General features: G+C 42.1%; 1 protein-coding gene across 1 annotated transcript; it reads right to left on the minus strand.

Annotated features, from left to right (window-relative positions):
- Window positions 1-1766: 1766 nt before the first annotated feature.
- On the minus strand, window positions 1767-22406 carry LOC144724392 (calcium-activated chloride channel regulator 1-like). The gene is made up of 14 exons (XM_078603482.1): window positions 22205-22406; window positions 15394-15531; window positions 14525-14675; window positions 12957-13062; window positions 12075-12252; window positions 9718-9936; window positions 9035-9256; window positions 7557-7734; window positions 5286-5392; window positions 4626-4850; window positions 4165-4435; window positions 3641-3811; window positions 3231-3464; window positions 1767-2474 (listed from the first exon to the last, which is right to left on the minus strand). Exons 1-14 carry the CDS (start codon window positions 22358-22360, stop codon window positions 2098-2100), a joined length of 2733 nt encoding a protein of 910 aa, XP_078459608.1. The 5' UTR covers window positions 22361-22406; the 3' UTR covers window positions 1767-2097.
- Between the last annotated feature and the right edge of the window lie 658 nt (window positions 22407-23064).

A 23064-nucleotide genomic window follows, 5' to 3' on the forward strand; every position in this document is an offset into this window, starting at 1 on the left:
TTTTTTTCGAGTGGTTTTCTTATAAGCCCTCTTGGATTTCCAACCTCACCTGCACACCTTTTTACCTTTTTTATTTTCACGTTTTGTCTTCCGATTGTTATTTTGCGCGAATAAAAATACAATTGCATGTTTTACTGAACAAATTACTATCAGAATAATTATTTCACGATTTTTATTATCAAAGTTAGGCAAGGTCAGCATGTGTAGCCCTCAGAACCTTTTAAAATTGTAATTTCCATAACAGTCATTACCATAACAACTAATGTTGTTTAGGCAATAATATAACTGTTTTGGTAATGACAATTATAACTGTATGTTTAACTTCTTTTGCACCGTACGTAGCCAACCGAGCTAATATAAATGATGGCTCAGTACAGTAAAACCTCTTACAGCGGGAATTGGAATTCGCGTTAAGCTGGAAAGGCCACTAAAATAAATGAATAAATACCTTGTGTTTCAAAAGTTAACGATAAACACGTTCCTTCAGAGTGGGCAGGTAGAAACTTGGTTGGACAGCGCATTCATGCACGACAGACAGACAAATAATCCCTTGTGGGCAGTGTGGAAGCTGCTGTTCCTACCTGTATAAGTGTAGTGTATCGTGCCGTGTATAGTGTAGTGTGTAGGTTAAACGTTGAGTTTTATAAGAACACCACGGGGTGACCAGCCCCACCCCACCCAGCCCCACCCCTCCCACCCCCCACTCAGCCCCACCGTAGCCCCACCCTCCCCACCCAGCCCCTCCCCACCCTCCCCACTCAGCCCCTCCCCACCCTCCCCACCCAGCCCCTCCCCACCCTCCCCTCCCCACCCAGCCCCTCTCTCTCCACCCAGCCCCTCATCACCCTCCCCTTTCCAACCAGCCCCACCCCTCCCACCCCCAACTGAATCACCTTAAGGCTGGGAATGTTGAAAGAAACACGAGGCAAAAAGATCCGCTTTTTTCTTTTCAAGGCTTCCATTTTATGAATGGAGCCACCCTACCCCAGTTCCATTTTGTGAATGAAACATCGCCCGTCTCCTCATTGGCCCGAGTTGCGGCGGTGTCCCCCCCCCCCGCCCACCACTAACCCCCCCCCCTCTACCAACCCCAACCCACCGCTCCCATTGGTCAGCGCCCCCGAGCCAATGGGAGGGCTCTGGTGGGGCGGGGCCTTGCACGACAGACAGACAGACAAATAATCCCTGGTGGGCAGTGTGGAACTGTTGTTCCTACCTGTATAACTCAAGCGTACAAATAGTGACCAGAACAATATTTTTACGCTTATTATCCTGCATGCAGTATGAAACGATGTGAGTATATGCACTAACAACAATAACTCCAATAATCCGCGCTTAAGCGGCGACATGGCGGGTCGCTGCATCTCTCGCTACGCGTGGGGGCGGAGATCCTAAAATCTGCACTTGTCTCATGGATTTTTCATCCGTTCGAGGAGCGGAAAGTTTCTATGATCCGTGGTGCGCCGCGCCGGTCATGAAAACAAAAAGGGAAAATCAAGCGCTTCGCACTTCAAAAAGGCCTGCTTATCCCCACACGATGTATCCTGGAAAGGTATGCATATTGTGCAAAAACAAGCTAGAGTATTATTTTATTAAGTCATTGTGTTTATCGGTTCCGGTTAGAACATCACCTCTTTGCTCATGGTCAAATTCTGCTTATATGACCTTGAACCCACAGAATGGGTCACCAGTGATGTATGACCTTAACACATCTCTTCAACAGGCCGTGCAGCAATTTATCGAATAAATTAGGAGGGAAACGGGAGTGAAAATTCACAATTTTTATTGTCCCAATTTTTTAAAAGCGATTTAAAAAGTGTTATTGCATTTTTTTTATTGTTTACAGCATATACAATTTATTTTCATCAAATGTAAAGTCAGTGATTTCTAAATACTAGCTGTATGATACTTTTTGTCTGCATGGTACTTTTTTTATTACTTGCAAAAAGTATCGAAAACAGCAGCAAAATTATATGGTTAAATTATGCATTTTAGCTGTTGCAAAAAAATAAGTAAAATCATTAGTATTACAAATTGCGTATTTTCTGACAACTTTTCCATACACACATTAAGTGTCTGTGACAGATCACAGGCTGTTTAAGATGTAGGGAACACCGACACTATTAGAGTGATGATGGTTACCATAAAGTACACTGTGCATGCGGGTTTAGATATTGTTGGTGGACCACCACCGTTTGGTGCCTTGGTTGGGACAACAATCAACGCAGGTGCCACGGACGCCACGTTGGAGTTCTCTCCTTTGTTGTTGTTCTTGTCGATGGCTCGTACAGAGAAATAGAGGCTGTTTCCTGGCTGGAGCTCAGCTATTGAGATGGCAAATGTTTCAGTGGAACCCGCGACCGCCGGGTCACTTGTGTTTCCCAGTGTGACGTTGTCTTCAGGCACGATCATTTCCTCTGTGCTATTCAGCAAGCCTTCGATGCTGTCGCTCGTGATGATCTCATATTTTGAAGCTGTGAAGGGGATCCAAACAACAGCATTTAACTGTCACATAGGAAAACAGCGAACAATGTTTCGTAATCATATAATTTAAAGTATGATCTATGAAATGGAGTATTAATGGTGTAAATTCATGGCTAATTGATAGTCAGTCATGTCACGAAGGACATTGTTGGCTATTCAAATCTACCACTGAATGAAAATACCATGGGATATTACCATGCTATAAAGTGGATGTTGAACATCCTAGAAGGTCTGTGTGATGAAGATAGTGAGTGAGTGAGTGAATGCCAATGTGCCTGCTGGAGGCAGTTTGTGAGTGCGACATGTATGGCTGACAGAGGTTGTATGTGCGTGCCATGTTTACATGTATGTATGTGTGAATGAATGTATGTATGTGTGAATGCATGTATGTATCTGTGAATACATGTATGTATCTTGAACTTACTTCACACCGTACATAACCAATCGTGCTAATCGGAGGTGCAAGGGAAGGATAACAAGCTAAACAAAGAGCAGTTCTAAAGAAATTCTTTTCAATTTAGCTCCAGTGGCTTCCTAATATCAGAAGGAAGAACATTCCAGACGGCCGCAGAAGTGCACCTGAAAGGGCGCGATACGGTGATCGTCTTTGTTCGATGGCCAGCCAAAAGCCGCTGCGAGGATTATAGTTTATGTTCCTTGGCAAGATCAGCAAGGTATGGTGGTTCATGTGTGGTCAGCTGTAAGCGCCGTGCGTGTGAGGCTGTGTGGCTGTGTGGCTGGGGCACCTTGGCCGAAGTCGGCGTCGTCCCCGGGCGCCGTCCAAGCCAGGTTGACGATCCCCGGCGCCTGCAACTCGGCCGTCAGGTCCAGCACGCGGCTCGGAGGGTAGATGTCCGGGGGCCCGCCCGGCGGCACCGTCGCCTGGAAGGAGCCTCCCGATGCCACTCGGCTGAAGTCCTCGCTCGGCACCAGCACCTGCCCACCCGCCGGAGCTGGCACCTGCGTTGCCACCAGCTCCCCTGGTGGGACAGAGCAGAGTTCAATATGACACAGAGCCACGGTAATTTATATTTTGGTAGAGATAGAGCGATTACAACGATTATCCTGTTAAATAAAAAATTTAATTAGTATTTACTTTCATTGTACTTCTACTTAGAGTGTAGGCACATGTTGCTGGCTGTTTAGCAAGGATCACCTTTCCCGTTTCGAATTCCCGGAATGAAGATGGCCTTGGAGCCTCTGCGTGGAGCCAGCCTCGTTGTCCCTTTACTTCCTGCCACTCTGACCTTCAGGCTGTAGCGGCCACTCGACGTGTATTGGGTGAAGTATCTGGAGTACACTCCGTCGTCCTTCTTTATGTCAGCACCTGCGCACAAGTGGAAATAATTTGTCATGTGTACGATTGGAAAATTAAAGCAAGGTTCTATGAGTAAAGGGTGGCCCCGAAATTGAATAGAGCAAGAAAAGACTGACCATTAAGCTCAGAGAAAAAAACAGATATAAAATTACATTATCTCTACATAAAATATAGAACGGCATAATATCACTGTTAAAATAAGTGACACCAGCTATCTCAACAGAAACATGACCATTGTTTAAATATTTGATGATGCCATATTTTCAAGATCAAGCGGATGACAATGAGGTTGGCAAAAGCTGACAACATCTATCAAACAGCACCACCATTTTGTTTGTGAACTGCTCACACCCACAACGTACCCGCGCCATTGTCCAGCAGCTCAATCTCGAGCGTTGCGCTGCCAGGTCTCTCGATCAGAGCGGTGACGTTTGCGCCGACAACAGGCGTGGTCCCACGCTTCACCTCGGCGTAAATGGTCAAGGCGCTCAAAGAGATGCTGCCAAAGGCCTTCATGTGTGCCTCCACCGTGATGGGAGGCGCCCCCTTGCTGGACGCCATGCTGGTGACCGTCAGGGTAAGGGTGTCCGTGCTGGCAGCTTTATTGACTATCCAGTATTTCCACGTCCCAGCCTGAGAATGAAAACAAATATCTTTACTAGAGAGAATATGCATGATTTATTCCATGCACTTAATCGTACGGGAAAATCTTGTTTGAAATTATGACATTCACCGATTTTATAACAACGTTTAGTGTCTGTAAAGTTCCATTCATCAAGGTCCAAACATTTTCAACCCTAAACAATTGTTGTACAAGACGTACCTTGGCACTTCCTGGAATAATTAGTCTTGCAGTTTTAAATGCTTGGTCAATGTCAAATTTTCCATTTTGGTAGGTAAAACTATTTGGATCAGTAATGTTCATCTCTGGGACAGTTGTTGACTGCCAGGTGACCACGAACTGCGTGTTGTTCCCAATGGAGGCATCGATGTTGACGTCTCCATCCATCCACTGATTCATGGTGAGAAGTTTACCCGTGCTCTCCAGCTGGCAAGGAAATCAAGCAGAATATGTACTCGGAAATAAAAAAAAAGAAACATTTTTTCTATTGATTATTGATCATATATCTTGAAATATTGTTAATGTCCTACATGTGAGTGTCTTGTGGGTGACTGGCGGTGGTGGCAGGTAAGTGGTGAGTATCTGGTGACAGTATCAGATGGTGAGGAGTGGTATGTTCCTGGTGAGCGTGGCCAGCTGAGAAAAGTCGGTGGCAATGGCAGAGAAACCAGTGAGGGGAGAATAGTTACTTGAAGGGTACCGAGTATTTGGAGAACATACCATTGTTTGTTGGACAGGCAGCGAAGTAGTAACCTTAAATCCCAGTTTTGTAACAGTTTGTTTCTATGCAAATGATTAATGTAGTCGACAATTTGTTATAACGGTGTATATTATAAAGATAGTAGTTATGTTGTCCATTACCTGTATGACCAACACATCTGAGTCTCCACTGTCTTCAGTGATGGATGTGAACGCATCCACAAGAGCATTGGCGTTCAAGCTGTCACTTGCATAAAAGTTCAAACCACCTATAAAAGCAGAAACAATTGGGGGCGTTACGTCACAGTGCTTCCCTTAGTCTGAGACACTGGTTAAACTCCAATATAGAGGGGAGAGTATAATTATGAAGCATTATAATGCCACCCAAAATGATACTAAAATTGTGGTTACACCCACCGCATTGGCGAGTGGTAAAAATAAAATGCAATTCATAATCTTTGGGTCTTTTGGTAAAGTCACGTCGATAGTTTCAAATAAAATAACAAATTTAACACGTAGGCTTTCGCGACCAATATTATTCATAATATAGGTTTTTGGGTCAGATCGCGTTATTTATAAATGTGTCGTAACTCTCCACCACCCGACACGGCCAATCAGTAAAAAATGTGTCACGTTTTCAAAGGACAAATTAATTGACTTCTTTAGCCCACCGGTGTGCTGAAGAGAGAATCAACAGCATTTTAAACTTTGAGTAGTTCGACGTTTCGCTGATAATTACAATCAGCTTCATCGGGCAAGAATGGTGAAGCTCTCCTGTTGCTTCCGGTCTTAAATAGAGCAGCATCAGGGTGACGTCATCATTTAATTCAATTCAATCTGGTGCAGTGATTCGAGGCAAGGAGGGGGAGGGTATTGTAATTATATAGATTGGTAATCATTCAATTGTTATTCATCGGTATTTGTTTCCCTTTTAAGGAATTGTAATTGTATTTATTTGATAATTCGCTTCCAGGCCGCACTAAGCCTGTAGCTGTCAGAGCGATTGAAGTTATTTCTGTTTCTCTCAATTCCAATGGATTCTCTAATTAGTCTTGGCCAGTAAAATTTCATTTTAACACAAACACTTCAACGTTATCAAAATCAATTGAGTGTCCTTGTTGACAAGCATGCTCTGACACTGCCGACAGTTGTGTTTGAGATAATTTAATGTTTCTTTGGTGTTCTTTTAGTCTTACACTGATGTTGCGTCCCGTCTGTCCAATATAGCATTTGCCACATAAACAATTAATCCGATATACACCTTCTATTGATAATTTAGACAATTCGTCTTTAGTGCCAGATACCAGTTTTTGAATTTTGTGCACTGTACCAAATCTTACTTTAATGTTTTGCTTTTGCAAAACTACGACGTTTTGATCGCAACACTAGCAGTCGTCATCAGGAAAAGGGGGTTAGCTTCTAAAGGCAAACTGTTTATAAAGGTTTGAAATGGGCGTAGCCCAAATGTCAGCAGCATGGGCGGGGCAGCTAATGTTAATGTCGGTGGTGAACAGCGACTGCGATTGGCGGTGGGTTTCCACCAATTAAAGGGCTGCCAGGTAAAAATGAGCATGTTAATGTAAGATCGGTGAGCGGCCTCCACGGCGAGTGCGCTGAGGTGTCTATGTTAATGTGAGAGATTAGCATGTTAATGTGAGATCACAGAGCCGCCGCCACCTCGAGGTCGGCGCGCGAAGGTGGCTGTGTTACTGTGAGAAATTTTACCTGTTAATGTAAAATTTGAGAGCCAAAAATAACAACTAAACTTTTGGTGTTAGTTCTTATTTTTGGCTCTCCGATTTTACATTAACAGGTTCAAAGTCTCACACACAGCCACCTTCGCGCAGGAATTTGTTTTTTTAAGATCAGCTTCACCATCTTCATGATCCTTTATGGAATTGCCCTTGCTACCTCTCCCTTCACGTGCTCTGTCTGCTCTAGCAACCCATATCTCGTATCAAAACCGTCAATTGTCCTCAATGTTCCCATTTCCTTTGGCCATGCACTTTAGGAGGAATTATTGTGCACATCTCCTATAATCTGCAAAAAAAAATGCGGACTACACCTACAGACTTTCCAAATTATGGCATGCGATGCAAAGTTTTTTCTTTTTGTAAATTTTTTGAAGACGGATTATTGGGGTTTCACTGTACTATATAAGGATAAATTCGTTATGTAATGCATTCATATTAAATGTATTTGCTTTCTGTATTGCATTTACTGATACTCATTTGCATTGGTAGCTTTAACCCTGCAATGGTAATTCCACATTCCTATGGCAAAGTTCAGTCTCCCCATCGGATGTACTATGTTTCAGGCGTGATCTTAATCAAGCATTATCACTCGGATTGATTTGAATAAATTTGGAAGCGGAGGAGGGGATATTAACACAATGTGTGTGTGTGTTTCTTTTATCTAACTAATAAAAGTCACCTGTTAATTCTGCGAAGTTAGCGAGGCCGTCCACTGCATTTGGTCCCAAGGCGATGGTGTGAATGGTGCATCCACTATTGAGTGCAGCTTCAAAGCAAGAACGGATGCCACCATCCTCGCCATCGGTCATTAAGATAATTTCGTCTCCAGAGGCACTGCCGTCATCTGCAGACAAAACCTGTCCAGAGGGCATCAACATTGCAGTGTTAATATTGCATCATGCATCCTTGGTTTAAAAAATAAATTCACATTGCTTTTATTTATCTTGTTATTGTTTCTTAAGATGTCTTATTCTCAGTAATAACAATGCATTTAATGACATTGCAATATCAGAATACTTATCATGATGTTATTTCCAATTCAATGAGTTTAAATTATTACAACACTGATTTTTTTCTCTCCAAATATAATATGCACTATCATACAGCATCATGGGTGATAAATAAATAAGCAAATACACAAACACTGCTGTAGTTTATCCCTGGAGTTAGCAGTCCCTAACGAGCAATACAGCAGCATTTGTATTATCATATCTGACTGTTGAAGGAACTGAACGTTGAAACTAGTCCAGGATTTACCAGATTAAGCAAATGCTGCTGTAAAACATTATCCCAAAAATATCCATTTGGAAGATCCACAGGATACAAAAGTACACTTGATTTGGTTAAATACGTAGGCTTTCACGACCAATATCTATAATAGAGGTGTTTTGGGTTAGATCGAGTAAATATAAAAATGTCTCGTTAAACTCGCCACCACCCGGCCATACAACTAGTAAGGGTTGTCACGTGAACAGAACGTGGCCAATTCGTCACTAGTACAGCACTAACCGGTGTGTTGGACAGCCAAGCCACAACATTTGCAATCTGAGTATAACGTATCATCAAATAATCATCAAATACTACATTGTTTCAATGCATGCCTATACAGGCCATACTTCAATAGGGATTATCGTTGGTACGGCTATTTTATTACACACAATGGACAGGAAGGACAAGATCAATGGGCTCGAATAAAGAGGCATGCAAAATGTACGTTGACTCATTAATCCCTCCCCCCCGCCACTTTTCACAAGAAGAGCTCACAAGTGTGGTCACCACATCTACGCCTCTATTTAAGGAACGAAACAGGTGGACTTCTCCACAAATCTGGCTATCGCCTGATGAAGCTAGTTGTAATTACTGGCGAAACGTCGTACTCAGATTGTAAATGTTGTGGCTTGGCTCTCCAACACACCGGTGTTGCTGTACTAGTGACGAATTGGCCACGTTCTGTTTACGTGACAACCCTTACTAGTTGGCTGTGTCGGGTGGTGGCGGGTTTAACGACACATTTATATATTTACGCGATTGAACCAAAAAAACATCTATTATACATTTTGTTTACATGGTGAGTCATACTTCTGTTTATTACTAATGTGGCATCTATACTATGAAGATCCAAAAAATAAACACATCAGCCTTAAATGATTTATTTACCTGAAATCCTCGTGCAAGACCTGCACATATATTTGTCCCGCCACCTGCATTCCTGGGCAAGCAAGACTTTAGTGTCTCCCGACTTGCGGTATTAATTCTGGTCAATCCACATTGGGTTTGGGCTCCACTATCGAAAGTGACAATTCCAGCCGTTTCTCCTTCCTGTAAAATCTGCATGATAAAAATGTCGGCTGCTTGCAGCAGTCTCGGCAGACGACTTGCCTGCATGCAAAGGGAGAGAACAGGAGATTTGACCATGAGTACGTTTATACAGTACAATATATTTGTATTATAAAGAATTCAAATGTGACCACATCTCAAGAAGCTGTGCAATTAGGTGGCACTTGGCCATTCTGAGAGTTTTATGTCGGAGTGAGGTTAGAGAAGGAAATTAGAAACATTCCATACGAATTGCTATTATTACATTATAGAAATGTGAATACAGACTTAATAATCAGCAGAGAAGCATTGACAAAACAATCATTCGCATAATTCACTTCGTGATGCATGCATATCCGTGCATAATATCAATAGAATGAAAGAGGCACTCAATAAATCTTAGGATCAAAGTGACTTTCATTTCGTAAACGTGCTAGACAACTGTAACTGCTTGCATTAATGGTGACGCAAGATGTCTTGCCTCTGAGAACAGGAGAATGGGCATGTGAGTAGAAGTAACTCACCGCACTCATGCTGCCAGACTTATCCAGGACAAGCGTGATGACTCTGGCTGAGGGCTGCAGCAGGCTAAATGTTGGCGGTGTGAGGCCGCTGGCAGGGGTGGTGTTATTGAAATCGTCATGCTTAAGCATGACCTCCCAGGCGCTACTCAAGCCACACAGACGATTTTGTCGATTCGGAGCCAGTCGGTTGTGCGTTTTTGCAGTGCAGAATGTGTTTACCTGGAGTAATTCAAATACATAACGAAGAGTTTCATGAGGAAGAGTATAGTTTACCAACTTGAAATATTGCATAATACTAACACATGTCAATGTTAATACATTTTTTAGCTTTAAGGTACGTTAAACATTATTTTGAAGCAAAACTGTACACGTTTGTGTTTTACTATAATTTTGCATGCCATGCAAAAACTGTCGTGTATTGCATTTGGAAAAGTATTACCAATTATGTGCTTTAAGGTGAAAAGTGTTTCAATCTGTAGTCCACAAATTGTGTACATATATTCGTGAGTTCATGCTGATCGGATTGATCTACATTTGTATCTTGCGTAAAATTTGTACATTTCAGAATATAGAACTCTTGCACGTGCGTGTGATGTCATGAAGGAGTGGAGCTTATGAGCGTGTGCTTTAACAGTTGATTTACAAAGATACGGTTGTTATGGTGATTAAAAGGTGGTGTTTGTTGTTGCTCCTTTAGTATTTTTTTTACAAATCACTATATATTGCTACAAGAGTATCCTGAGTGAAATCATCTTAGTCTACATAATTTATAGGGTGCCCAGGAATAAATAAAAATAGACAACAATAAGGAAACTAGCTTGTTTGCCCGTCCAAGGACGGGTGTATATTGCAGTAAATCTGAAATATTCAATAGAATAGTGACGTCACCCTCTAATAGTTATTGGGGAGGGTGCGGCATGTGGAGTGACGTCACCCCCTCATGGTTATTGTGGAGGGGTGAGGCATGTGGAGTGACGTCACCCGCTCATGATTATTAATGAGAAGAGTGGTGTGGCATGTGGAGTGCCTGACCTTCGTGTGCATTAGTGTAAATTTCCACGCGTGCATGAATATTAATGAAGGGGGGGAGGGGCTCTTTTGCAGTGACGTCACGCACGGATGCAACACTGCGCTGCGTAGATTTATTTTTTACCGTCACTTTCTGTAAAGAAACGTCGTCATATTTGAAGCGATTTTGCGTAATAAATGATTTAATTCAGCTGGACCTTCCTCTGCGCTAGTGTAAAAATTCACCCACTCATGAATATTAATGAGGGGGGTTGGGCCTCATGTGGAGTGACGTCACGCGGGGGGGGCCTCATGTGGAGTGACGTCACGCGCGGGACGGACAGGCATTTCTGGGTGATTATAGTACGTAATTCCGACTGGTATGCAGGTAGTTCTACGAGGCTATACAGTGAGGCAGAGGTGGGACAAAGTCATTGTTATGCAAGTCCAAGTCGAGTCGCAAGTCATCAAATTCATGACTCGAGTCTGACTCGAGTCCAAGTCACATGACTCGAGTCCACATCTCATAGGTGGGACAAAGTCATTGTTATGCAAGTCCAAGTCGAGTCGCAAGTCATCAAATTCATGACTCGAGTCTGACTCGAGTCCAAGTCACATGACTCGAGTCCACACCTCTGCAGTGAGGCCCATTATTGTGTCGTTTTATTCCAGAAGGAGGAGCACTACTTATTCCAAGCAATTTTATATAGCCAATAAGCTCACCAACCGTGCGCTCAAAGCTCTCCGCACGAAACCCTGAAGTTTTCCTCTCATGGCACTTCCAAAATTCCCTGGCTTAATATCTAAACAATTGTTGGTAAGATCTCAACAAGAAGTTGCTTCTCCAGCCATGGTGAATTCCTCTCTACACTAAATGTTCTTAGTTACCTGGTTGTTGACCAATGTTGCCAACATACCCATGAAGGGTTATTTTCCACAACTCTATGAATACTTCCTCTGCAAAGGTCCAACTTTGTTATATATATATATATAAAAATATTGCAATGTATATGGGAAAATATGAATTGCAAGATTAAATGGATTGGGGAATTAAAAGTTATGTAAAACGTAAAAATTACGCATTTTTACGATTCATAATATATTTTAGGTCAGATTGCATAAATAAAATGTGTTAAACCATCCTCACGTGACAACTTTTTGTTCACGTGAAAACTTTCTTATTCGGCTGTGTCGCAAAAGCCTACGTGTTAAACTTGCCACATTATTTTGGATGCTTTTCCTAGCATGCGGTGTAAGGAGGATTAAAACAAAGAACGCACACAGACTTGTATTCTCACGTATATTACATGTGTAAAGCGCGCACCCTTTAATACAGAATGAACACTTACACTGTTGATCCATTGCAGACCCATGATGGACTCTTTTGCTGTCTGAACTTCGTCTGGGAGGAAGGAGCAACCCTTTTCAGGTAGGCCCGTGCTTTCTATCTTACACTTGTCCACCGTGCATGTACCATCCACTCTGCAGGTCACCTTGCCAATGCCGCCCGTGATGTCTTTGGAGCACCTGTAAATCAAAAACATGAAATGGCAAACATGCAATATATAACTGAGAAATGATATTACAGTGCACATTCAAACCTCGATGTGTGTTCTGGTTATCGAATGTCTCCAAAGTGGCTCGTTGAATGTGTGTTGTCCTAAATAAAATTGTATTGAGTGATAGGTGCATTGTGGGTAATATATCAACAGGAATACCACCGTCTGCCTCCCTGCATACATTTTTAGACAATGGCACCATTGACCTTCTAGAATTATGCTATCCACCAGCATTTATTTAAACAAGAAAACTCTGGACTAGTGTTGACCGTTTGGGTATATGATCAGAGTTATGCTTGTTAATACAAATGTTGTTTGGTTGTCATATGTTATCCGCAAGAGCACTCCCTCTTCATCTCTGTTCCCTGATGAGTGCTGTAACATCTTAGTGTTTGCGTATCACCTTCTCTGGCCATTTTATCAACACCTTTTCAATGATTTTAGCGTCAGAATTTCACAAATATTTAGGAGTGTGCCCTTTTGCAAATATTCAGGTCGGTATTTGGCTTGGTATAAGTACAATCCTGGCCACATCCAGTGAAATACTGATTTAAATAGCTTTGGTAAGCATACGGTAGTGAAATAATTAATAAAAGGTACAATTGCAAATGTAAGCCAAATCTATGTTGAATTCTAATTCAATGCATACAGTTTTGAAGCATTGATACCCACCTCGTGAATTCTGGATTCTTTCCATCCACGTAAAAAGGTTCCTCTTCACTGTACTCATCAAATAGACCCCAGCGAAAGTGGCCCCATTCATGGACAAAAGCCCTTCCTGTGAAATAACACACATGCGTTTTCTTCCAGTTTTGGAAAATTATACAGGGGGGGGGGGGCGGGGGGGGGAGAATATGCAATGTGGATAACTGTCTTTCAGAACCTGAAAGTGAACGTGCTGCTTTAAAATAATGAGAGGTCATCTGTAATATTATTCTGAATGGGTGGATGTGGTATTCTGTCCTCTGGGCAGTAATGTATTGCTATGAAGAACTGTCTTCCATTTTATATTATGCGCCCCCAACTGATGCTTCAAAATACAGGGGTAATGTGCACCTTTAACAAGGAAAAAACGGTGTATCTAAGGTCTTAAGCTGTCCTTCCATCCAACTGCATGTCCTTTCTAACTCTCGATGCAAAACTGTCATGTTAACCCTTTTGGTAGAGATGTCAAAGTGATGGTCTCTGGTGTGCTGTCAATACACTTGTATGGTAATTTTTAGCATTATTACATTTCACCACAAGATAAAGTTGCAGACATGAACTTGTCTGTTGGGAATACAAGGGCTATTGAGGTAGAGTGAATGTGTGGCAACTCTGATTTATTTAGATGAGGTGACTTTGGTGAAGACCAAGTAGCACTCGGTAATATTACAGTATTTGTTTGTGATAGTGCACGCGTGTTGATGTGTTGTATGTGTGGGATTGTGAGAGTGTGTGGATGTGTGTATTTATGGTTGTCGTATTTGTAAGATACCAGATTTGTAAACGTAGGTGAGCATCTGGTGCGGTGTATAAACATCGCCACTAGGGAGACAAAGGTGGCCGGGCATAGTGTTGGCCACCCACACTCTTGTGTGCCGTGCCAGCCCCAGCACTTTCCCCAAAAAGTCTGTTAAAGCTATATGGAGGATCTTTGTTGTTGTTTGCTGTATGCGGACGTGAGTAGTAGTGGACTTACGACTGGGCCCTGTCGTCTTTACGTTTTCACAAAAATGTACACAATCCCATTGGTAAATCCTGTAGGGAATCGGAAATGGGCCAAATCTTGACCTATGCAATTTGGAATTGCGTAAGCCACTCGGTACTCGGATCACAGATTAGTTTGACTGAGCTGCCTGGTCTGCAGCATCTAAGCTGGTCAGAATGTTATAGGATTGGGCATTGAGCCAAAAACTTGGTCAGTAGAGAGGGTTGCCCATAAAATGAATGAGATTTTGGGAGGGGAGGATGCCATGCACGTTTAAATGGTTACAGAACAAATTTTGCCCCTCCCTGCACGACGGCTTTCATGGAGGATGAGGAAACATGTAATGAGATGAGGGTGGTGAGTAATGGATTTGTGAGTGCATCGAGTTGACATCTCTTGGGGTGAAAATTTGAGATTTCACAGGTGTGGGCTAATATTTAATAACAGAAGATACCAATAAATAAGTACCCATGTATTACACATCCCTGAGTTGATTCAGTAGGTTAAAACAAAGCGCTGCGCATTATTCCTAAGCAGAGGTTTTGCCTACCTCGTGGTCCGTACGCTTTCAGGTTTTCGTCATCCAGGAGGAAGTTTGGGGTGAACTGAATGTATTGGCCGGGTTCACCGCACTGCCCGTACTGGTGAGTGTACGGCGAGTCATCCTTAGGGTCGTCCCACGGATGAACAAGCACATCCGCCTTCGTGAAAAAATGAAAAAAAGCGATTATGCAGATTTTGTAAAAAAACTAAAATTCCAGAGGTTTCTGTTTGGGATATTTGCCCAATTTATATACATATCTGTTTTTTATTTGGAAAACTTTTAATATCCGAATCTGTCTAAACATAAAGTGGCTGAATCGTGTAGTATTTTTTGTATTACAATGCATGCAGGGGCCATTAGACTCTTATAGGTACCCACTGCATTTTTTTACCATTTGGGGGGCATGGCTAATTCATTGAGCTGAGAAGGCGTAGTGTCCCATTCCACGCGATTGATGTAGTGGTTTTGTTGCCACTATTTCGCAAATTTGTAGGTGGGGAGTCTGCCACATTTTTTGGGAAAAATTATAAATTTCAGTGAGTGCTGTATCTCACATAACCCTAACCTGAGGAACAAATATGAAATTATCGCATATTGTTTAATCCGTTTTTAATAAATCCAATCTTCACACCACCCCCCGGTACAGCTTTCCGTAATTACCAACCCATCAGGTGCATGCGGTGTGTATTGTTTAAACGGTATATGAAAGGGAAAGATTGGTAACCATTAATCTACTTGCCAGGACTCGATTTGAGAAACACCATTTTGAACACTGATTGTAGCTCATATATTCAATTCCATATTATAAAAAAATACGAGTACATCAACATGTTGACATGCATTCATTGCGTCTCCTCGTGTCTGTAATTGCTTACCTTGCCATAGTACTCGTATGTTGGCCGTGTGTAGTTTTTAGACGCCCAGGAAGATGGGATCAAAATGCTGACATTTCTAAAGAAAACTCGGTTGTTCGTGGCTGCATGCAGATAGGCAGATGCATCTGTCACCATTGCCTATTAAGCGAAATGTTAATAAGAAACATGTAATGGTAACACAACATTTACTGTTTTACCTTACTAATTCGCTGTAGAAATAATATTAAATTCGTGGAAATTAGACTCAGGACTTTAAACAGTAATTCATTCAGAAAAGTCGAGTTTTATTAAAACAATTGTGATGGCATTGTGATCCCTGCACAGTGCAAGCATGGCTCCTGAACGGGTGGACTGGAGGATTGGGTTTGGTCATGCATGGTGACATCATTTACCTTGCCACCTTCTAGCTCCCCCCTCCCTTTCTAACCCCCGTATCCTCAAAAACGTCCCTCGTCATCGGTTGAATTCACGCAAGCCCTTTTGGACCCATGCCCTTAACCTTAACCAATGCGAATTCAACCCTGATGTAGCTTGTAGAGCTGAATGGAGTTCAAAATAACTCGCAGACACCTTGTGAAAGACCCAACGCAGGAGATCCCTGGGTTGATCTTCCACGAAGCTAATGGTCAACCCTAAACTACATCTGTACAACCATGGCAGATGCGAATACCTGATGCTCAAATGGAAAATTTAAAACTCTCCAGTGTGCGACTGTGCTCACCCAGAACAGACAATAAAACATATAACGCCGCAATGCCCGATCCACAAATACGAAGGAGACATTGCAACGATACACTTCGCTGCTTCTGACGCAGTTATCTGGCTTGACCACCTGAATGTTAAATTGTAGCTGTTGCTCTGAATCTACATCAGCCATACGAGAGAAAAAAGCGCCCGTAACCACATCGTGATTGACCGGCGGCATTGAGAGGTGCGTGTCATGCCCATCCTGCATGTGGTGCTCACGTCCCACAGTGTGCATACAAATCGGTCGACACACCTGGCTGATGGGGAAAGCAACCACGTGTATCAGTGTGTTCTCAAAATATGTCAGCATTTCCCTTGGATTCCGATATGTGCATGGCGAGGCAATTTTTTGCATGGGATATCACATTGGTCAAGCAATATGTGAACTCATCCCATGTGAAAAGACCCTTTCGGTCCCTGAACAAAGGTGGGATTTATGATATGTGCACAAGTTTGGCAGCAGCAAGGTATTATTCATTGTTCTATAACTGGCTACAGATGATAGCTCCACGAAGTGGCTTATGTGGACATTTATAGCAGCCTAATACTCTAAATGAGGCAAGGATGGGAATGAATGGGAGTAATAAGTGATTGAATTAGTGAGGAATGAGAGAAATTTTTACATCAAACACTTTTTGTTAAAATATTCACAATGATACTTATATTTACTGTGAAATTCAAGTATTGTACCATACCTTGCTTGAGTGCGTTTCAAAATTAAAATGTTCGCTGTTCGCCAGACTATAGTGTGTGCAATTGAGAAAATAAGTGAATAAATGAGGGACAAATCAGAGGTGAGAGAATTTAGTAAGTTAAATAATACGAGGATGAGGGAAGAATGTGTAAGTGAATAAGGCACGAGTAAGATAATGGGGAGAGAATGCAAAAATTTGAGAATTAGTAAATAAAAGGATTGGGAGGTTTGAGTGAGTGAATGACCGAGGAGAATGATTGAGGGAGAAGAACGATTACCTAATCTATTTCATATGTATAGATTACCTTCACTCAATGTGCTTGAGATAATGGAATTATTTAGTTGATACAAGATTGAGGAATGAGTGGCAGCGACAAGAGGGAGATTAGGGATCACAAAAGGCGAGGGGAGACGTGAAGGAGTGGAGGGACGAGGGGAGAGAAGATATTGGGCAATAGAGGTGAGGCTTTAAGAGAGGGATGGGATGGTGTTAAGGAGGGTGCTCAATGTACAGGGGAAGTTGATTCCAGTGGAGGGGTGCAAGGAGGGAGAAGGACCGAACACGGGATTGGGCACAGGGAGGAGAGAGACAGAGAAGATTGGGAATGAAGATGACAAGAGGGGACATGGAAGGAGATGCGAGGGGCAAGATAATGTGGGGCAAGGCCATAAAGAGATGTAAAGAATAGCGTCAGGTATTTGGAAAGACTGCGATATTGAACGGGAAGCCGGTGGAGTTGAAGGGGGAGTGGCGAACTGAATGAGAGGAATTGATATAAATAATGAGGAATGTAATTGAATGAGAGGGTTGAGCAAAAAAAAGATCACCAATGAATGAGTGGAATGAGCGACTGAATGATAAATAAATTTGTAAATTTGGGAGGAATTGATGAGAGATAAATAAGTCAGCAGGTGTGTGCAATTTTATGGGGTAAGTTAGGTGATAAATTGTTAAGTAGTGCAGTAAAATCGTTTAGCAATGCACACAACGCCTTCCCCTAGCAACGCCTTCACCCTAGCAACGCATTCCCCTAGCAACGCCTTCACCGTAGCAACGCCTTTCCTTAGCAACGCTTTCATGAGCAACGCAATTCCTTAGCAACGCAACGGACCGCCCACGATGCAGCAATGAGGTGAGAATGAATGAGAGGTGCGGGTGATTTAATGGGGGTAAGAATGAGAATGAATTAAATTAATGAGTCGTTGAATGAGGTATCGGTGGTGAGTAGTGACAGGTGGTGTTTGGTGAGTGTTGAGAAGAGCTAAAAGACGAGGATTGAGCCGATGGGAACGATAACCTCGTCGATAGAACGGGATTCCATCTAGTATTCAATAATCAATTATTTTAACTTTTGACAAGTTAAAAAAGGTGTCAGTTTTGTTGCCAGATAAAAGGGTAAAAAAACAATTATCATATTTTGCTACTGGCAAATGAGGTTCCAAAGGTGTTTTGACAAGTTTTGATATCCATGAGTAGTTATAATGAATATGGTATTCATTGTCTCAGATAAATGACAATACAATTTCAATAAATGAATGTGTAATGTTCTTCTTAGGTTTTTTCGGTAAAGTCACGTAGAAAGTAAAATAAAATAAAAACAAAAATCACGACGTTTCGGAGGCAACACAAGTCTCCGTCATCAGGTGGGACCGTCACAGCCAGATTAGCTGTATCAAGTGAGGCAATGATTCAAGATGTAATCCCTTAAAAGCGAGTTGAGGGGGGAGGGAGAGGGAGGGGGGAGCTCATCAGACTATGGTAGCCAATGAAAGGAACGTATCGGGAAGGAGGGGGGGCGAGGCCAAAAGGGTGGGCGATGGACGTGGAAGCGCTTGTGCGCAAGCGGCCAATTACTGCACACGCCAACACAATGGAGAGAGAGGGGGAGTGGGGGGTCTGATACACATGATAGACAAAAGAACGAAAATGCCCATGTTTATACCAATGCTGGCTGAACAATGAAGAGAGTACTGTTAAAATAACTGGGGATGTTAACACTCGGTAAAGTACAGTAAAATAGTGCCTGTCAGATAAGATGGTCCAAAAAATTTGTGATTAAGTCTTTTTTGCGTGGTTGATAACATCTTTCCAATGATTACTAAGTTTGTACCCATCATCACGGTTGAAATTATGTCTGTGTTTGTATATTTGTATGGCTTCGTGTACAAACCTTTGATGGTAGCCGGGAGGTTTGCAGAGAACCTTGGTTTCGGAAAAGACAATTTCATGAGAGCCCACCGAGTTGTAGCAATGATCGGCCACGGCAGAAGAATCAGTTCTGCCGTGTTTCAGATCTGACTTGTGCTCGCGGACACGATCAGAAACATGACGTTTCGTTTCTCTTCTCTGCAAACCTCCCGGCTACCATCAAAGGTTTGTACACGAAGCCATACAAATATACAAACACAGACATAATTTCAACCGTGATGATGGGTACAAACTTAGTAATCATTGGAAAGATGTTATCAACCACGCAAAAAAGACTTAATCACAAATTTTTTGGACCATCTTATCTGACAGGCACTATTTTACTGTACTTTACCGAGTGTTAACATCCCCAGTTATTTTAACAGTACTCTCTTCATTGTTCAGCCAGCATTGGTATAAACATGGGCATTTTCGTTCTTTTGTCTATCATGTGTATCAGACCCCCCACTCCCCCTCTCTCTCCATTGTGTTGGCGTGTGCAGTAATTGGCCGCTTGCGCACAAGCGCTTCCACGTCCGTCGCCCACCCTTTTGGCCTCGCCCCCCCCCCCGCCCCCCCTCCCTCCCGATACGTTCCATTCATTGGCTACCATAGTCTGATGAGCTCCCCCTAAGTTTGTACCCATCATCATTTTCGTTCTTTTGTCTATCATGTGTATTAGACCTCCCCCTCCTCCTCTCTGCCCATTGTGTTGGCGGGTGCAGTGGCTGGCCGCTTGCGCACAATCGCTCCATTGTGTTGGCGTGTGCAGTAATTGGCCGCTTGGGCACAAGCGCTTCCACGTCCATCGCCCACCCTTTTGGCCTCGCCCCCCCTCCCTCCCGATACGTTCCTTTCATTGGCTACCATAGTCTGATGAGCTCCCCCCTCCCTCTCCCTCCCCCCTCAACTCGCTTTTAAGGGATTACATCCTGAATCATTGCCTCACTTGATACAGCTAATCTGCCTGTGACGGTCCCACCTGATGACGGAGACTTGTGTTGCCTCCGAAACGTCGTGATTTTTGTTTTTATTTTATTTTACTTTCTACGTGACTTTACCGAAAAAACCTAAGAAGATGATTCCTTGCAGTCACGAAAGCTTCAAATCTAGAATGTGTAATGGTTAATATCTATTTTAACCCTGTCGGATTATTCCTGTGAGTTCAGGACACCTATTTAATAATCTGGGCCAGGGGATCTGGTTTTTCTGACTTTGTATTCTGTATCTTGCTCTGAAGATGAGTAACATATTCTTGGTTCTTTCGGTAAAGTCACGTAGAAGAGGAGTAGTAAAATAATAAAAATAAAACAATAAAATTCCCACGACGTTTCGATTGCAACACATGCAATCGTCATCAGGTTTTAAAACCTCAGCAATAAAATTTGAATTGTGTTGCAATCGAAATGTCGTGATAATTTTATTGTTTTATTTTTAACACGTAGGCTTTCGCGACCAATATTATTCATAATCAACGTTTTTGGGTTTAGATCGCGTTATTTATAAATGTGTCGTAACCCTCCACCACCCGACACGGCCAATCAGTAAAAAAGTGTCACGTTGACAAAAGACAAATAGTTCACTGCTTTAGCCCACCGGTGTGTTGAAGCGTGAAACCACAACAAATTGTAAATGTTGTGTGTTGAAGCGTGAAACCACAACATTTACAATTTGTTGTGGTTTCACGCTTCAACACACCGGTGGGCTAAAGCAGTGAACTATTTGTCTTTTGTCAACGTGACACTTTTTTACTGATTGGCCGTGTCGGGTGGTGGAGGGTTACGACACATTTATAAATAACGCGATCTAAACCCAAAAACGTTGATTATGTTTTATTTTTATTACTTCCCTTCTACGTGACTTTACCGAAAGAACCAAGAAGATGAATCCCTGCAGTCAGAAAGCTTTAAATCGAAATGAGTAACATAGTTGCAAACGAAACATCGAATCTAATTGTTAAATTTGGTTTTGAGATTATCCTTCTACTTACTGGTGAGCTGAAACATTCATTGGCATTTTAAAAAATTGTCCGTATGATAGCATTATTTGGTTGCCTGTGTCTTACGTCATAAATGTGGCCAGACCATTGCGTGTCTTCTTCCATAAATCAAATGGGAATCATAATATTGGCTGTAAAACTCGTCTTGAGGAAGCACAAACTTGGCTAAATTTGAGTGTCGTATACCATTTTATGGCCCTTCATTGTCCACGATGTAAGCCTAAAACCCCTATGCCGCGGGAAAAAAAAGTCATGCACACTCCATATATACAGGCATCATGCTGTGGATGAAACCCATGACCTGCATACTAGGCAGGAGCGCAACAAGCTATTTCAACAGGGGTATGCAAGATATGAATGTGGTCCCCCCCCCCTCACTTTTACTGAAATAGCTACGGATGTTTTTAACCCGTATACAATACTATGATAATGCAATAAAATGTAGGCTATAACTCTTAACATATATTATTTTAGTTGCACCGTGTATTGCGTTTAGAGGAAGACAGTCTCACAGTGACAGTGTTAATAAAAAACTATTTAAAGGTACAATATTCACGATTATGCGTCTTGCTTTAATGCCGGCCCATCGGTTTAGGATATCCTCAAAGGGAGTGGTTCGCGCAACTTTATGCTCTACTTGTATGACTGCAATATTTTACTGTCTTTTCTTGGATTTTCTGTTTTCACATAGTCACTTTAAGATGTTTTCTTGTTCATGTTTTTGTTTTTTGTTTGTTGCGGTTGCACCCGATTCAAGAGCCGAATGGCTCACAGGGCTATACCTAATATATTAAACTTGAAACTTGATGATAGCCAGATGCGTTTATCGGGGTTGGTCCATGGTACACCGCAGGTAATTTTACTTATCTTTTGATTCGCGGCCACTTTGTGGCCGACTGGACCCCTATGCGTCGCATACGCTGCTTACCCTATAGTTGCATCCCTGATACCAGGCAAAGGGAGTTTGATAAATTTATCTCAATTTCAAATTGCGGAAAGTGCCGTCATTCGTATAAATATCACCTGATAAATTGCATGGTCATCTGTAAGCATCCGTAAACATGTAACTCGTTGAAAGCAAACCATTCAACAACACAAGCACGTTTTTAAGAAGAAAAAAAAGGCCATTTTAAACATATATTTTAAAAAAATGTTGTGTTACACAAGGGAGGTGTTCACCCACCTTGATGGCGTCGATGAGCTTGGGGTCTTCGGGCACGGTGGGGTTGATGGCAATGACCAGGCCCTCATAGCCGTTGCCAATCAACCTCACTCGTGAGCTGTCACTCAGCCCCACGGCCGAGCACAGCACAGTGGCCAGAATTAGATAGGTAAACATTTGACGTGAAGTTTTGAACGACTTGTATGCGCATGCCTTGACGATGAAAGTGCTTATATACTCACTTTATTAGTACCTGTGGGTGTGCTTATCTTCGTGTGCGCAATACGTTTCGGCATGCTAAGCTGAGTTTGCTTGTGACATCGTAAATGTTAGTGGTAGTGTGGTATATGGCAGTAGTTACTCATAGACATCCGGTATGTAGTTATTATACATGATTTCACAACAAGTTCCATTGTTGCTAAATTTATGTTCTTCCAAAGCGGTTCTGCCGCATCATGTTGATGGCAATCTTGGATGCAAATACATTTTCTGTGTTAATTAACAGAACAACATTACGTAATGTACTTTTTGCAGAGGATGATATAAAATGTTGGTCAACTTCAGACAATTATAGAGAGATTACGATATGTAAGCTTGGAAGAACATGATTGTCAACTGTCTGATCAAATCTTGCATCTGGTGATCATGATGATATAGGACAGCATTAAGTGTGATCACAGTTTATTCCCCATTTAAAAGCTGGAGTTAAATGTATATAATAAAAAAATGTAAGATTCTTTATTTTACCGATTGACACCTTGTATTTTCTTCAGCACAAACTTAAAGTTTACATATTAAGTCACATTTCACACAGGGCCATCATCAACACCATTACTATAATTTACATTTTAGTCACCTTTAAGTGTAAGAATTTCAAGATA

The sequence above is a fragment of the Lampetra planeri genome, chromosome 20 (genome assembly GCF_965212315.1).
Source record: "Lampetra planeri chromosome 20, kcLamPlan1.2.h2, whole genome shotgun sequence".
In the NCBI taxonomy this organism is placed as follows: Eukaryota; Metazoa; Chordata; class Hyperoartia; order Petromyzontiformes; family Petromyzontidae; genus Lampetra; species Lampetra planeri.

Excerpts from the sequence above, each read along its gene's own strand:
- LOC144724392 (XM_078603482.1), bottom strand. The coding sequence starts at position 22,360 with ATGTTTACCTATCTAATTCTGGCCACTGTGCTGTGCTCGGCCGTGGGG. Across the intron at positions 15,532-22,204 it reads AGCTCATCGACGCCATCAAG|GCAATGGTGACAGATGCATC; the intron begins GTGGGTGAACAC and ends TTCGCTTAATAG. Across the intron at positions 4,436-4,625 it reads TTATTCCAGGAAGTGCCAAG|GCTGGGACGTGGAAATACTG; the intron begins GTACGTCTTGTA and ends TTTCATTCTCAG.